Source organism: Delphinapterus leucas, chromosome 12 (genome assembly GCF_059928025.1).
Source record: "Delphinapterus leucas isolate spDelLeu-1000000601 "Yukka" chromosome 12, BTC_Dleu_Yukka2, whole genome shotgun sequence".
In the NCBI taxonomy this organism is placed as follows: domain Eukaryota; kingdom Metazoa; phylum Chordata; class Mammalia; order Artiodactyla; family Monodontidae; genus Delphinapterus; species Delphinapterus leucas.
Genome location: NC_143140.1, coordinates 54,042,316 through 54,058,264, shown reverse-complemented (window position 1 = coordinate 54,058,264; position 15,949 = coordinate 54,042,316). Strand labels below are relative to the sequence as shown.

Sequence of the window (15,949 nt, the reverse complement as noted above, 5' to 3'; positions counted from 1 at the left end):
AACAGAAGTTTGGATTAAAATAAGGTCTACGCAAGGTAACTGATTGATGTCTTCTAAATCTCTTTCCATTTATAGCCCCTCTTAAGTCTCTCTCCCTCCTCCTCCTCCTCCCCCCCTCCCCCCACCATGTGGTCTCTCCAGCAAGACATACCTCATTATGTGATGGCTCAGTGCTCCAAGAACAAGGAGGAAGAAGCAAGATCTTTAAGATGCAGCCTTGCAAGCTGAGTGTCACTTCTGACACATACTATTAATCAGTCAGTCACAGGGCCAGCCCAGATTCAAGGAACAGGGAAATAGACTCTATTGCATTATGAAAAACTGGCAAAGTAACACAGTAAAAAAGCATGTGAAAAAAAAAAAAAACATGTGGAATGGGAACTACTGTTACACCATCTTTGCAAACATAATCTACCATAAAATTCAAATTAAAACTACAAAAAACATTTCTCACCCATCAAATTGCAAAAATCCAAAAGTTGATGGCGGCAGACTCTAAAGAAATAGGCAATCTCATACACAGCAAGTGGAAGTATAATAGAATATGGTATAGGACCTACAAAGGGGAATTTGGCAATGATTACCCTTGGACACAGCAATCAATCACAATCCTACTTCTAACTGCACGAATAGAATGTGTACACATGCTGGTTGTGTTAACTTCGCTTTTCTTTCCCTGGGCGCAGAGGAGTAAGCAGTAGGGAAGCTATGTTTTTCTTTCTTTTAAAATAATTAAAAGCATAATCAACTGATATGCTGAGCATCGTGGCTGGTCTTATATTCCATCTGATAAGTTGAGGATCTCAGAGTATAACTGATAAAGTTTGATTTTGCAAACTTGATATTCTGCATATTTACATACAGATGAACTTCAGCTTCCAAGTAATTCATAAATTAATATGTAATGAAATCATTTGCCTGGATACTTCTTATGCATTCCTATTAATCTCCTGAAGACTCTATATTGTTGTACCTCACACTCCAAAATTAATGACAGACTTACCAGGACTATTTTCACATATACATATATCCCACGTACACCTGAACATAAGCAGGTTTATACCTCTATAATTATCCCTCAGAAAAGTCCTCTTTGAGGTCCAGGCCAGGCAAAATCTCTTTACAAGAAGCGCTCTCAATTACTTATTTGAATTGCAGGTAATATTTGGGAAAATCACATTAGACTGAAGCCACTTCTATCAATGTCACTTTCAGAGGGCTAAAAAAGGAAGAGGTAAAGAAATATAACAATGATTTAGTTATTATTCTTGGAGATAGTTCTCAAAAATAAGCACGGGACATATATACAACAAGCATTTTAAAGATAATTTTTAAGAACAATATAAATGGTTATATAATGTGGAAATCAACTACCTACAGGATGCATAAAAGAAATTGCTAACTTGATGTTTGTTTATACAATGAGTAATTTGAAGCATGAGATTTCTTATAATATCATACCTGTGTAAAACATTACTGTCTTTCAAAAAACATTACTTTCTCTCAAATAAATTCAGGCAACAAGCTGACAAGCTTTGGAAAATTGGTAGGTATCTCAAAATGCCAAAGATAAATGTAAAAATAATAAACAGAACTCATGAGTGGAAAAAACTTAACATATCATTTCATATAATTAAAATATGCATATATAACATTTCACCTCTAAACTATGATCTATAGTTAAATCTAAACAAACTTTTTTTTTTTTTTTTTTACAATTACCATATAGCATATTTTAGGCAACATCCTCACCATCTCTCTTCAAATAAACTACACTAGACCAAAGATTCTGAGCCTCAGCACCACTGACTGACAGTTGAGGCCGGATAATTGTTTTGAAGGCTGTCGGATGAACTGCAGCACTTTTAGCAGCATCCTTGGCCTCTCCTTCCCCACTTGTGACAAATAAAAATGTCTCCAGACATTAGCAAATGTTCACAGTCAGGCATAATCACTCCAGTTGAGTACAACTACATTGGATAAATGCAGCCAAACATCTCCAGTTAAGTAACTTCCACATTTTTATGTTCCATTTTCTAATTATCTGAAACCTAATTAAAATATAGGTTCCTCTCTGGGGAAAACAGTTGGTTACTATTACCATTACCCATCTACTTCACTAAATTTTGTACAAATAAGAAACTTAGTTGTTATGTACATCTACTACTGTGGAATAACATGGCAAAACACACTTAACAAAATAAAGGAATAGTTCACAGAACCAAATGCATAAAAGATTTAGCAGTTGAAATCAATCATCAGAAAGGAAATATTAAATACTTTGTGCAAGTAAAACTATGCTGTTAGCACTCACCTAATTCTGACTTTATCATTTTGATCAGGCTTTCCTTCCCTGAGACAGATTTTTTTTTCTTGTCCTCATAAAAGCAAGTTAAATTATTAATGCTAATGAAGGAAAGTGTAAACATGGTCAATAGCAGATAATCCAAATAGTTTGATCTGGGAGGACATATAGTTTTTATTCTTTTTGTAATCATCTGGATATGAATCCAGATGCTAAAATTAATTTAAAGTACCTGAATTTCTAGAAGATGGAGGTAAGAGAGACGAGTATAAAATTACTTGAAGAATTTGGGCCAAGGTTAAATACTCATTAAGGACAACTGAATGTGGACTATAATTTTTTCCAAACATTTTCATGTGATGTAATTGTTTATATCCAGACACAATAACCAAATACAAAATAGAATGCAAGACTCAATTTATGGTTTGTAGTTTAAAAAGAATCTCTTTATTAAACCTGTTACAGTAGGATCCACGTTTTAAAATATAAATACAAAAAAGTTCTAGGATTGTCACCAAAAATGTAATCAATGAGCGATGGTATTAGAAATTATTTTCCTTTACATCTGCTTCTCTGAATTCTCTAATTTTTTTTTTTAGAATGAATGTGTATTTTTTATTCAAGTCGCAAGCATATTTTTTGCACTTCCCTTTTCCAACAATTTTATCACAGTTTATGTCCTATCGACTAGGATTCTGCCCATATTCTTGTTTCCTGGGTTTTATTTCAAACTGTCTTGAACTTTTCCTACACTAACTTTTGTTAAAGGCATTTCCTATTAACTAAAGTTAAAAGGTGACCTTTGAGAAACAATTTCAGATAGAAATTATGCATAAAAAGCCAGCTATCTTATAATTAGATCGAGTTAGAAAGTGAATACTCTATGCAACGTAAGACAAACCACAGCTCTTACCCTTCTATTTCCTGGTTTAACGAGAACGTCAAATTCCTTTTTAAAAGAGTACACATATACATTTTCAACTTGGCATTCCATATTCAGTAAAAAACTGTTCAGATTTTAATTACTGTGGAATTTTGACAATTTTACCAATGGCGAAGCTGAATTTTACCTCACTGTTACCTGGCAAAAAGCAAATAACATTTTACGATTCCGAATGTTTAATCTGGTAAAAATGAGAATATACTTCAATCAAGAACTTACCATCCAAAAAAACAGTATTGTTATCTTGTCATATGAGTTTCTCATTACATTTTTGCAGTCCCTACATGTTTAGAATGTAGCATTCACATAATACTATAGTCCATGAAAAGTATATATTCTTTTATTGTTTTTGTTCATACATGTCGCTTCAACTTTCAATAGTAAAATTCAATAAGTTTGATTCCTTAATCATAAAAACTTGCTTTACACATTATTTACATGTTGCCAAAGTCTACAGCCATACAAAACATCACAAGGATTTGACTCTATGCATGGTACCATCACACAGAAAGAGGGAACTAATCAAGTAACATACATTCAAAGATTAAATTGTAGATGTGTACAGTGTATTTGGCACTGTTCATTAACATTATAACACATTCTTCTCTTAAGACAGGCATTATTAAGCCTTAGTCACAATATACCAGAATTTGCTATTCACATCAAAACCAGCTTTCAAACTTTCTAACAGTAATCAGTGTTAAGAAACAAAACACAACCAGAATTTGGGAATGGAATTCAAACCCTCCAACCTCCTGCTAAGCTCCAAGCTGCCATCCATAAGGTAGGTTTAATTTGATAATTTTTCCATTGTGGGCAGTGTCAAGAAGAAACAATTTAAAGACAATATTCTTCAAAACACATCAAGACAAACAACACGTTTCTTTACAGTTTTTATCAGTTCTTCTTGGGAGTGCAAAGGGACCGCTGATAATGCATAACTAGTAGATGATTTGGGCAGGAATTACAGAATGACTGATGTCATTCAAAGTGTGGCGACTGTACTGACAGTTAAACTCATGGGAAGGATCTGGAATGCCTATATCTGAAATCAGAATCCTCAGCAACTTGTTTTAAGGGTCTCTTCCTACTTAGGACTATAACAGACTCAGGTCACAGGTTACAGATTTACTGTAATGTGTAACACTACACTGCTGTGAAATGTAAGGAGAAATAAAAATACAAAGACTCAACTATTAAACCTTTAGTGGCTTTGGCTATATCGCAGTGGATAATTTATTTGACTAACTTCATTTTAACAAATATTATTAAATCCCTTCACTTCAACCGGGCCCGTTAAATTTAATTCATTAAAACCATATATATTCCAAAATGTTTAAAAAAGACACATGTTTATAAAAGGCATAAATTCAGTCTTCAACTAAGGCCAAAAAGCCTCAATAGAACATGCATGACAGTACAGGGGAACAGAAATAAAAAATTCTCTGGTAAAATTTAGAGATATGCTGTAGCATCACACAAAGCTTTTAGCAATAAATTAAGACTTAAAAAAAAAAGTCTCACAATGTACAAAAGAACTACAATGTGCAAAGTAATGTCACTGAACCAAAATTTAGTTTATAATCATTTTATTTCAAGTGTTTTTTAAAATCATAAATGGGGTTTTGGAATCCAAAGTCAAAACATTTATTCTTCGTAGCCTCAGAATTTGGCAAGCAATTCCAGACCTTGCTTTCCAAATCCAGTCTTCTTTGCTATTTTTCAGACTCTGAGACCTAGTTTTTATATTACTCCATTCTAAACATACAATTTTGGATAACTATTGTGCACTTGTTAATAAGATTCTTCTGAAAACAGCCCATCAAATATAAAGAATAATGGTTTCTGTCCGAGTATCAGCAGTGAGGGAAGAAAAACGAAACACCTATCAAAAAATCATTTCTTCATTTAAAAAGGAACAGAACCAGTGCTGTTCTCTGCCATGATAGAGAACATGCAAAATTAAATTACTTTTGTAGACTTTGGTAATGTTTTATTACCTACACAGGCCTCAATCTTACTTAAAGATCATATTTTTACGCACAGTCACCGTCAGGACTTATTAAGTAAAAATCCTGGGTACTGACATGGTCCTAAATGTGCTATTCCAAAGAGGAACAGGTTACTTTTGAGGAAAAGAGCTGCCTCGGTAATTTCCCTCAAATGCTTATTTAAATAAACACAGTTAATGGAAATTTTTTAAACCAGCTTTGGGTACTATCTAGCCCACTGCCCACCAAACAGAAAAGGAGATCAAAACTTTCTTTCCTTATTCAGGAAAGTTTCACCTTTACTTTTAAGATTACAACCTTTTCACCTTTTATGACTGCCTCATACAATATTTAAAATTTTTTTAATTCTGCATTTCAATGTTGTAAGAGTTTTTTTTCAAGTGATCTTCACAACCCAGAACACAGACAACAGAGCAACATTTTCAAGTCACACTGACAATAACGAAGAGATGAAAATGGACGGATGTCTGAAAATAGGTATTCCCTCTGCTCCAAAGGTGAGCAAACTTTTAACATGTGAACAACACAGAACTCCATTCCTCTGGAGATCCCTCAAACTCAGAATGCTTCCATTTAATACGTCAATATACTATTCTTAAAAATTAAAGTTTGGTCACTTGGAAAGAATGAACAAAAGTTATTCCCCTCCCCCCCCAAAACAACAACAAAACAGCTTTAACCACCCCTTTCTCTCCCCACAAAAAAGGGAAGTAGTTGGGGCTGAAGCCTGTAAATCTGAAATTTCAGCTCCTAAAACATCGCTGCTATTTGCTCAAAGGTGCAAGTCCACATATTTCCTCCTCCAATACTTCCCCCATTTATGTTTATTTCCACACACGCACACACACACACACTCACACACACACTCACTCACTCACATGTACTCTTACTCTCAAGTAAGACACTTTTTTGTGTTTGTTGATAAATTATGAGGATTATGAACTAGGTGTGTACAGGGTTTCATAGGTGCTTTGTAAACATCAGAGTCACTTGAGTCCTTTTCTCCAAAAGCCTGAAATCAAATTACACAACCAGGGATCACTATTTTCCCAGACGCTGTTCACAGGCTGCATATTGACAAAGGGCAGAGAAAAAGTCCTCATAACTGATGTTCAGGTGGGAAGGCAAAGAGCTGAAAAAAAAATAAAAGGAGAAAAAAAGCAATTAGATGATATGCTGTAATTTGGAGGGGGAACCAGACGGGTAATGACCAAAAAGATTAAGGACAGAAGAAAGTAAATTATAAGCCTAGAGTACGTCAAACTATTTCTACTAAATGATTGTTAAACTCACTGTGAAACAGTTCAAATAAAATATAATCCCTCCTTCCACAAGAAGAGAAAAGCAAATTGTAGAGAGATGGAGATTCAGAACGTTTTTTTATTTCCAAGTTTCTAATTTTTATTTTTGAGGCTCCCTAACAATCTTGCACCACCAGGCATCTAAGACATAAATGTCATCTGATAGATCTCATCTCCCTCCTTTGAAAAACCTTGTGTCTAAACCATGAATTTCTATACTACTTTTAAAGAACACAAGGCAAGATTCTGCTGATAAAATTTATTTAAATTTATTAAAACTGGTAGGTGAGTCTACAAAAGATTAAAGCAAGAACGAAAGTGGCAAAGTACCATAAAAGCTGCACTGGACTTCAGCCTTTCTGAAGGCAATCTACTTAGGATGATAAGACTTACCCTTTGCTCACACAGATCTATGGACCATTTGAACAAAAAATTTATACATTATGTTTCTTTTATTTTTTTTTGAGATTTTAAAGGGATTTTAAAAAAGTATTTTAATTTTATTGGAGTATAGTTCATTTACAGTGTTGTGTTAGTTTCAGGTATATAGCAAGTGATTCAGTTAAACATATACATATAATCTTTTTTGTGTGTGTGTGTGTGTGTGTTATGCGGGCCTCTCACTGTTGTGGCCTCTCCCGTTGCGGAGCACAGGCTCCGGACGCGCAGGCTCAGCGGCCATGGCTCACGGGCCCAGCCGCTCCGCAGCATGTGGGATCTTCCCGGACCAGGCACGAACCCGTGTCCCCTGCATCGGCAGGCGGACTCTCAACCACTGCGCCACCAGGGAAGCCCAGTCATTCTTTTTTAGATACTTTTCTCATATAGGTTATCACAGAATATCAGGTAGAGTCCCCTGTGCTATATATACAGTAGGTCCTTGTTGGTTTACATTATATTTCTAATTCTAAGGATAAAGTGAAAATTACTAAGAGACATAACTTACAATGAATTCATTGGAATGTTAGCCCATTTTCAATTCTGACACTTTTATACTTTGGAATATTCTTTTATCCTCCAAGATGAAGGCACAGTGTAGTGCTAGAGAGATTCAGAACCTATTAAAGCATAAGTCCAGATTAATGCAAAACTGGAGAGCTATTTATAAAAGATCTCACTCAAATTTACTTCAAGAACTTGGCTTTGTCAGAGTAAAGCCAGTGTTACTTGAACAGTTTACAAAAGTCAGGCTGAATGCTGGCAGAGCAACACAGCATCCCCACATGATGATTACTGAAGCCATGTGGTGAGCAACCAATAAATGAACAATATTTATCTCCACAATTTTCGATTGCTCAAGGGGGCAACTACAATGTGAAGACAAGCACTTTTAAGACAAAGTGAATATACAGTGAATATTAAGTGTTTTAAAGACTTAAAATAATTTTCAATAATTAACATAAAAAAAAGACTTAAAATAATTTTCAATAATTAACATTAAAAAAAACCTCGAATTTATACAGCTTTACTTTGATGTTTTGGACATTTCAAACAGTATCAGAGCCAAAATCTAGTCAGATTACAAGACTCACATTAAGAATTCTACAGTCACATGAACATAAGAAAAGTACTAAACAAACAAAGGACTGAACTCCTGCCTGACCCTGTGGTTCTCTTCAGCTATGTTTTCATTATCCTTCCTTTTCTTCCCTTGCCAGGTTTATTGAGATATAACTGACATAATCTTTATCCTTCCTCTTACTGCTAAGAATTCTGAAATAAGCCTCCTGTTTCCCTCCATTTCCTTATCTCTTAATCTCTGCTATCAATCTTTTACCTTATTCACTCTACTGAAATGATATTCTCAAGGACAAATGTAACGACTTTCTTTTTGCTAAAAGCTTGCTTCCAATGTCTTCAAACTACCCACTTTCCTAGGTTGTCTTCATTTTACGCCCTTTATCAACAGCCTCATCTCCTATCACTCCTCAAGAAGCACTTAGTGTCACTACTCCTCAGTGACTCAGAAGCAGTCTTGTTATTTCCTGGTCTGTCCCATCAGGGCTCCAGTCTTTTTCTCTACATTGTGATCAAGACACTTTTCCTGTCATCACGGTGCTTACAGTCTGGTGGACGGTAGACAAATATAGAGCAAACCTCAAAGTAACATTATACAGCTATAAGAGACATACGTACAAAGATCTGTGGGAAAGCCTGTTAGGTGCCAGGATCTGATGCCCATGATCAGATTTAAATCCTCAACTCTGGATTAAAATGCCCACTTTACAAATATAGAGAAGTTTCAATAGCTTTCCAAAGTCATGTTACCAAGCTGCATAGCCAAGATTCAAACCAAGATCTATGTTCTAAGACATACTCTTCCTACCAAACCACTCCCAACCTCACAAAATATCACTGCTACCTTTCTTAAAGCCCACCTGAAAGGCACCTGAAATGACCTGGAAAACCCCCTGGGGTGGGGGGAGGAAGAGATAAGAGAAACACATATCACCATAAAGAAACCCAGAGTTTGGAGATTTGGGTTCTAATTCCACTTTATTACAAGCTTGAGTAATGTCTCTTCCCCATTTTCCTGGCCTATGAAATGAGGAGGCAGTACCGGATGACCTACAGCCCTTTCTGACCCTAACATGCTACGTGTTCTTTTCATCTCCCTCCTGCCCCCAGCTTGAAGCATTCCATACAGGACCCCTTGGTACTGTTCTCTTCTATGAACACATTAGCGAAGTCCTCTGTTCTCACAGGTTCAACTACTTCTACTTCCTAGGTACTGACAACTCCCAAAGATCCATCCTTAGCCTTGACTTCTCATCCAAGCATCAATTCGACATCTTCATCTGCTCTCTTAAGTATTTCCATCTAAACAGACTCTGGCCTCAAAATTTTCTTATTCCTGAATTCACCATCTTCCCTTCAAAATCAATGGTCCCTTGACTTTCCCATTTGTCTCAATAACACCATAATTCACCCAGTCACTTAGGCTTGAGAACTTAGGAATCATTTCATTTCTACTCCAGTTTTTACTGCAATTATTGATAGTAAAGTGCTAGGCCTGCAAGTATACTTGGTAATTAGTTCTCACGAGAAAGAAAATTTGTAGTATATTCCTCCTAAGACCCAGAATTTAAATATATTCTAAGGCTCCTAAGTCTCTCCTTTATTTTAAATCAGGGGTCTGCAATTACAGCCCAGGAGCCTGCCACCTGTTTTTTGTAAACAAGGTTTTATTAGAACACAGTCACACACATTTGTTGACATACTGTCCATGCTTGTTTAGCTATACTAGCAAGTGTTTAGTGGCAACAGAGAAGAGCAGTTCCAAGAGACTATATAGCCCACAAGGCCTAAAATATTTACCCTCTGGCCCTTCATACAAAAAGTTTGCCAAATAAGCAGTTACATTCTCATCAGTGTATTCTCCCATAAATTATAGGCATGGCCTCATCACTTGTCTTTTTACCTCACCCTTGCCCAAACCCAATCTACTCTAGTACATAGTTGCCCAACAAATCTTCCAGAATCACCATTCCCACATTACCCACAGGCTCATCAATTTCCTACTGCCTCTCTAAACAATTATACACATTCCTTATGCTGATATTTAAAGCATTCCCAATGTCAACACCCCCAAACAATTTGATTTCACCTTATACTGCTATCTAACACTAACTCTCTGTGCTGGTGTGGCCAGTTCCCTATTTCTTTCAAAGGCGATGTTCACGCCCTGCCCCTCCCCCGCAGCTTTTCTTTTTTTTTTTCCTTGCTCACCCACTACACGTCCCACCTTTTCTTTAATTACAAAAATTCTACCCATTTTATATACCCTGGATCAAGTCACATCTTTTCTGTGGAATCAACAACTCCGGCCCACAGCTTTCTCTCTCACTCCTGATCTCCTACGATGATTAGTTTCAATACCAAACATTTGCACAACCACATGCTCTCTTGTGTCTGAGTCATTGATACAGGTTTTTATCTCACCACTGATACTGTCAAATACCTGAGGGAAAGGATCCAGTATTATAATTCTTTGGGAATTCCCACCACATCTAGCACGGGGCTGGGTTCAAGAAACTCTTGCTGGATTGAACCAAAGTCAGTACACTTTTAATTACTTACACAATCTCAGTCAACCTGATGTGCCAGGGAAGAAAACCTAGTGTGCTGTCCACAGGACCAAACTTCAATACTAAATCAGGATCAGGGAAACCATTTGAACCTTGGAAAGATAAAAAGACACATGAACTTAATACACATTGCTTACCAAAAAACGACCAATGGCAAAATCTGTTCATCAAATTGGTTTCTTATGCTTTACGTATCTGTTCTCTTCAGAAGCTTTATTTGTATGTTTCCATACCCCATTCCATGGCCCAACATCTACTTTTATATCTATGTTATTTCCAAATGTGGAAGTTTTCTCTAAGGGCCATTTAACTGGATTGATTACCTGATAAGGAGAGGTAACACAACTCCCATCCTAAACCCTACAAGTAGCCCCCAAATCCCATCTATCTTTCAAGACTCAACTTAAGTGTTCTCTTCGCATCCTGGGACCCTCACTGCTTTAAGGACTTAATACTTACTCTGGCCACAGAACTAAATAACTTCAGAGATGAAAAGCAACTTAAAAAGTTATCTACTCTCCTTCCTTCCCCATGCTCTGATTTTACAGAGCAAGACCAACTCCAGAAAGACCAACTTCTAGCTATATAGTACAAATGTTCTCAGTATTCCCCAGAGCCCAAGCTCCCTGGGAGGGGAAAAGGAGACTGTACACCTGCATCAACCAAGTTCTGGCCATTTTTTGCTTCACAGACTGGTTTCCATATGAGATCTGGCTTGAGAGAAAAATGGGATAGAAATATTTCAACTGCTTAAAAATAAAGTAAAATAAATCTTAAAATAAAGAATCACTGGTATAACAGAAAAGATGCTTTAATCCAAGAGACCCAGGTTTTAACAGCTTCTAATAACCTCAGTTCAGCCACTAACTTTCTGGTCACACAGTCTCTCCAGGGCTTAGTTCCTCATTTGTTAAATAAGGAGACTGGATTAGACAGGTCCCTTCAGCAGTAATAAAGAATTATTTCCATAACAAAGTCTCTTAAAAGTCTATGTTGGCAGAGTGAATAGACTAAGTAGAACACATATTCTTCTTCCTGCTAAAAAAGCAAATCCTCTTTAGTACACACACACAAAAAGAAAAGGCAAGAAGGTACTTCTGGCTAATAGTGGTGTGAAGAGGGTGACGAATCCTCTCCAAAAATAACATGTATTAAACTGGACAAAACCAGTCACTTAAGAGCACTGGATATTAACCAGAGCAGATGACTATTCTTTAAAAAAACAAAACACCAGCTAGAGCTTCAGGTAAGAACTGTAGGTCTTTTGGTCTTCCTGCCTGGGAACGCCCCCAACCCCCATGTCTCTATCTCCATCAACTGAAGGAAACAGTAGTTTTACCAGCAGGGGACTGACAGCAAAAGCTAGCAGATTTGCTGCTTGTAGCCAAAATATATGGACTCAATTTGGAGGTTGTGGGCAGGAGGGAGGGAGCAATGGTGAAAACCTATGGACTCAAAAGGAAAACCCACAGCTTTGTTACCCCGAGGTTGCAGCCCCCATTAGGGCAAGCAGAATAATGGGCAGAAATTTAACAGGGAGATGCTGGAAACACTGGTTTATTTAAGCTCTCCATATATCCAGGCTGACTAGGAAAATACCACATGCAAGGGAAGAAGGAGGGCAAGCAGGACAGGGTGGCAAGAAAGTCCAGTGAAAGGTAACAGCCAAGGAGACCTGAGAACTGACTTGAATGCACCCTCCAACATCACACAAAGATCTTGGAAGCCTTACAAATTTAAGGTGTTTGAGCACAACCAGTGTGCAAACCACTGTCTGACACATTAAACTATGCAGACACAGAATGCCAGACTAAAGAATAAAATTAAAAATAGAAAAACTGAGCAGAGACAGCAGTAGTCATCTGTATTTATAGACAATATGATCCTGTATTTAGAAAATTCTAAGACTCTACAAAAACAACTACTAGAACTACTAAGTGAAATTTCAGCAAAGCAGGATACAAAATCAGTATTAAAAAAAACCAACCTGTATTTCCATATATTATCAACAAACAATCTGAAAATAAAGTTAAGAAAAAATCTCATTAACAGTAGCATCGAAAAGAATAAAAGTCTTAGGAATAAACTGAAAAAAGTAGAACTCTATACCCTGAAATTATAAAACATTGTTATGAGGAAAATTAGGACCCAAATAAATGGAGAGATATACTATGTTCATGGATCGGAAGATGAACATAGTGAAGACTGTGAAGATGGCAATTCTCCCCAAATTGAGCTACAGTTTCAACTCAATCCCTATTAAAACAGAGTTTGTTTTTTTAAATTGACAAACTCATCTTAAAACGTATATGAAGATGTAAAGGATCCTGAATACCTAAAACTTTGAAAAAGAAAATCAAAGTTGAAAGATTTACACTACTTGAATTTCAAAGTTTATTACGGTAGGCTATAGTAATCAAGACACTGCAGCATTTTAAGGACAGACATATAGACCAATGGAATAGAATAGAAAGTCCAGGAAAAAACTCACAGATTCATGAAAAACTGATTTTCAATGAAGGAGCCACAGTAATTAAAGGGGGAAAACACAGTCTTTTCAACAAGTGGTGGTGGATAAATAACTGGTATCCCTTACCTCACATCATTCACAAAAATTAAGTTAAAATGGATTAGACTTAAATATAATAGCTAAAGCTATAAAAATTCTAGAAGAAAACAAAGCAGTTGCTTCATATTGGCAATAAGAGTGGAGATTAACTGCAGTCACAAGGGAACTCTTGGGGGCGACAATATTCAGAGGGTTTGCTTCTGTCAGATTAATGAGTTAACTTAAGGATTATGTACATTTTCGTTTATCATGGGTCTAAAACCCCTGCAGTCAATACATGGTCTCCAAAGGCTATCTGAAGGATTACCTTTGGTCCCTGCATCACTTTTAGGACATCCTCAAAACTATTCTCTGGTTGGGGACTTATAGGATCCAGGAAACAGTCAACACCCCAGTAACCTCTGCCTCGAGAACTCCTACAATGGTTTACTTGAAGCCTATTCATTCAGGCTCAATAGTTAGGCAATGACAGAGCAGAGAATAGGAAAGCAGGGTAAGAAGTGAATAGTCAATGAAAGTAGGGAGTTAGTGAGACCAAGAGGCCAGAGAGGGACTGTGCTCTGTAATGGACATGTCAAAGCAGAAGAAACAAAGAACTGAGGGTTAAATAAATGACTGAGAATTAGAAAATGGATGATTAATAAGTAAGGTAAATGGAGAATCTATGTGAATGAATAAAAAATATGTCTGAAATTGTATGGCTATAGAAGCTATCAACAGACATGAATTTGTTAGAAATATTGCCTTTCTTCAAAAGGATCAAGGATAATGCTAATAAGCAAAAAAGACCATAAAGTTAAGGCAAAAAGTTCCTAGGGAACTTTAGAGAGAATAAGCAAACTAAAGGCTTTTATAAACAATTGAAGAAAAACAGATAAAATATGTTACACTTGGTATAACGTGACAAATATAGTGGTAAAGTTGGTATAACATAAGAGAAGGAATACTATAAAAGGAGTCACAGATGATAGCACTATAATATTCTTGGGATCGTTTCCTAAATAGCTATTAAGTTCAAACTTAATATTCAAGAGAGTTCAAACTAAAAAGAATGAGGAACACTGTATGTCAATTATATCTCAATAAAATTGGAAAAAAATAAATCAAAATAAATTTTAAAAGAGGGAGGCAGAAGCAGAAGACCTATTTTTAAGAATATTCATCACTTCCCCCCAAATCCTTTTAGATCGATCCTCTCCTTTACCAATAATTCCTCATGCAAGTCAGGGGAATACAATTTCATTATCTCAAAACTATTTTCACATGTGTGTCTCTAAACTTCAGAAACATAACAAGTATAATGACAACAACAATAAAATGGAACTTAGATAGTCTCCTTCATACTGTATCCTTGTGGGACAAAACTAAGAACAAACATATATGACTTACTAAGTAAACTGTCTAACATATCTACATCCAAATCTGTGCATTTCTTTTGCTGCTGAGCTACTAACTGGCAGAAGTCTTGAGCAGCTCTCACAATATCTGCTTTTCCATCTTCTGGGGACAGCACCTTCACTGCCGATTGGCAATTTAAAACTGGAGGAAAAAAACAAGATATTTTAAAAAATACTCTCTTCCAGATATATTTCAAAATAACTTAAGGACTATGTACATTTTCGTTTATCATGGGTCTACAACCTATGATATTAAGAAATATTAAGTTCAGACTAAAATAAAAGTACAGTTCTTATAGTAAACAAGAATCTTTTAAGCCCTTCAATTTCAATATTAAAACATACCTGGCTACTCTCCTCTGAAAGAACCAATATATAACATTTGTGTATATATTTACATACAGCCTTCTTTTCAAAGTGCTCAGAATACCCTTGTATCTGTGAATAAACCCTCTAGAAAACAGAAATTTTAATTATAGGGTAACTTACAATTTCCTACTCAAAATGCCATCTACAATTCTAGTACAGTCAGCAATAACACAGAAGACAAAAATGAAGACTATAGGAAAAAAATGTGCTTCAATAGAATATGAATTGTCTGTAGCACACACATCCACCTTATCAAATTCTGATTCTGTGGAGCTGTTTTACAATTGATAGGATTCTAGGTAACTGACAGCAATGCCCAATTCTTTTTTTCTTTTTTTAATTAATTAATTTATTTATTTATTTTTGGCTGTGTTGGGTCTTCGTTGCTGTGCGTGGGCTTTCTCCAGTTGCGGCGAGCGGGGGCTACTCTTCATTGCACTAGGTGGGCTTCTCATCGTGGTGGCTTCTCTTGTTGTGGAGCACGGGCTCTAGCCACAGGGGCCTCAGTAGCTGTAGCGCATGGGCTTAGCTGCTCCGCAGCACATGCGATCTTCCCGGACCAGGGCTCGAACCCGTGTCCCCCTGCGTTGGCAGGCAGATTCTTAACCACTGCACCACCAGTGAAGTCCCAATGCCCAATTCTTGTTTATGCAATTCTTTGCCTGGTAGAGGTTCAATTATGTTCATTCTAATCCCATTGAAAAACAAGTTTTGCCTCTATTCACATATTTATTTCAATATTTCTGATCTATAAATATCGCCATTCTTTGGATTCTCTTTGAATTGGCTGTAAACTCTACCTGGTTCCTGGTTGTTTGAGTTAAATAAAATCTTTAACATGTGTTTATTTTTTAATATCCATGAGTCATGATTTTATCTTTTTCTGAATATTATCTTTTCACAAGATGAAGAATGAAAAATCTAACTCTGATGATTAAAGATGGTGATAATAAAGACTAACAGGG

General features: G+C 36.3%; 1 protein-coding gene across 11 annotated transcripts in view; it reads right to left on the bottom strand.

Annotated features, from left to right (window-relative positions):
• The window catches only part of NUS1 (NUS1 dehydrodolichyl diphosphate synthase subunit), a 104,803-nt gene that overhangs the window by 74,102 nt on the left and 14,752 nt on the right, over positions 1-15,949 (bottom strand). For 5 of the 11 annotated variants that reach the window (XR_016395179.1, XR_016395180.1, XR_016395177.1 and 2 more), the window contains exons 3-6: positions 14,608-14,757; positions 12,637-12,666; positions 10,642-10,741; positions 152-3,386 (exon numbers count right to left, since the gene is read on the bottom strand). Coding sequence is in view for 3 of the 11 variants with exons in the window: in XM_022555120.3 (XP_022410828.1) it covers positions 6,302-6,392; positions 10,642-10,741; positions 12,637-12,666; positions 14,608-14,757 (371 nt within the window). In the remaining 8 variants the exon portion in view is untranslated. Of the gene's footprint in view, positions 1-151; positions 3,387-3,572; positions 6,393-7,507; positions 7,620-10,641; positions 10,742-12,636; positions 12,667-14,607; positions 14,758-15,949 lie in introns of those variants that run through there. The other 6 variants (XR_016395181.1, XR_016395183.1, XR_016395176.1 and 3 more) reach the window with 6 other exon arrangements.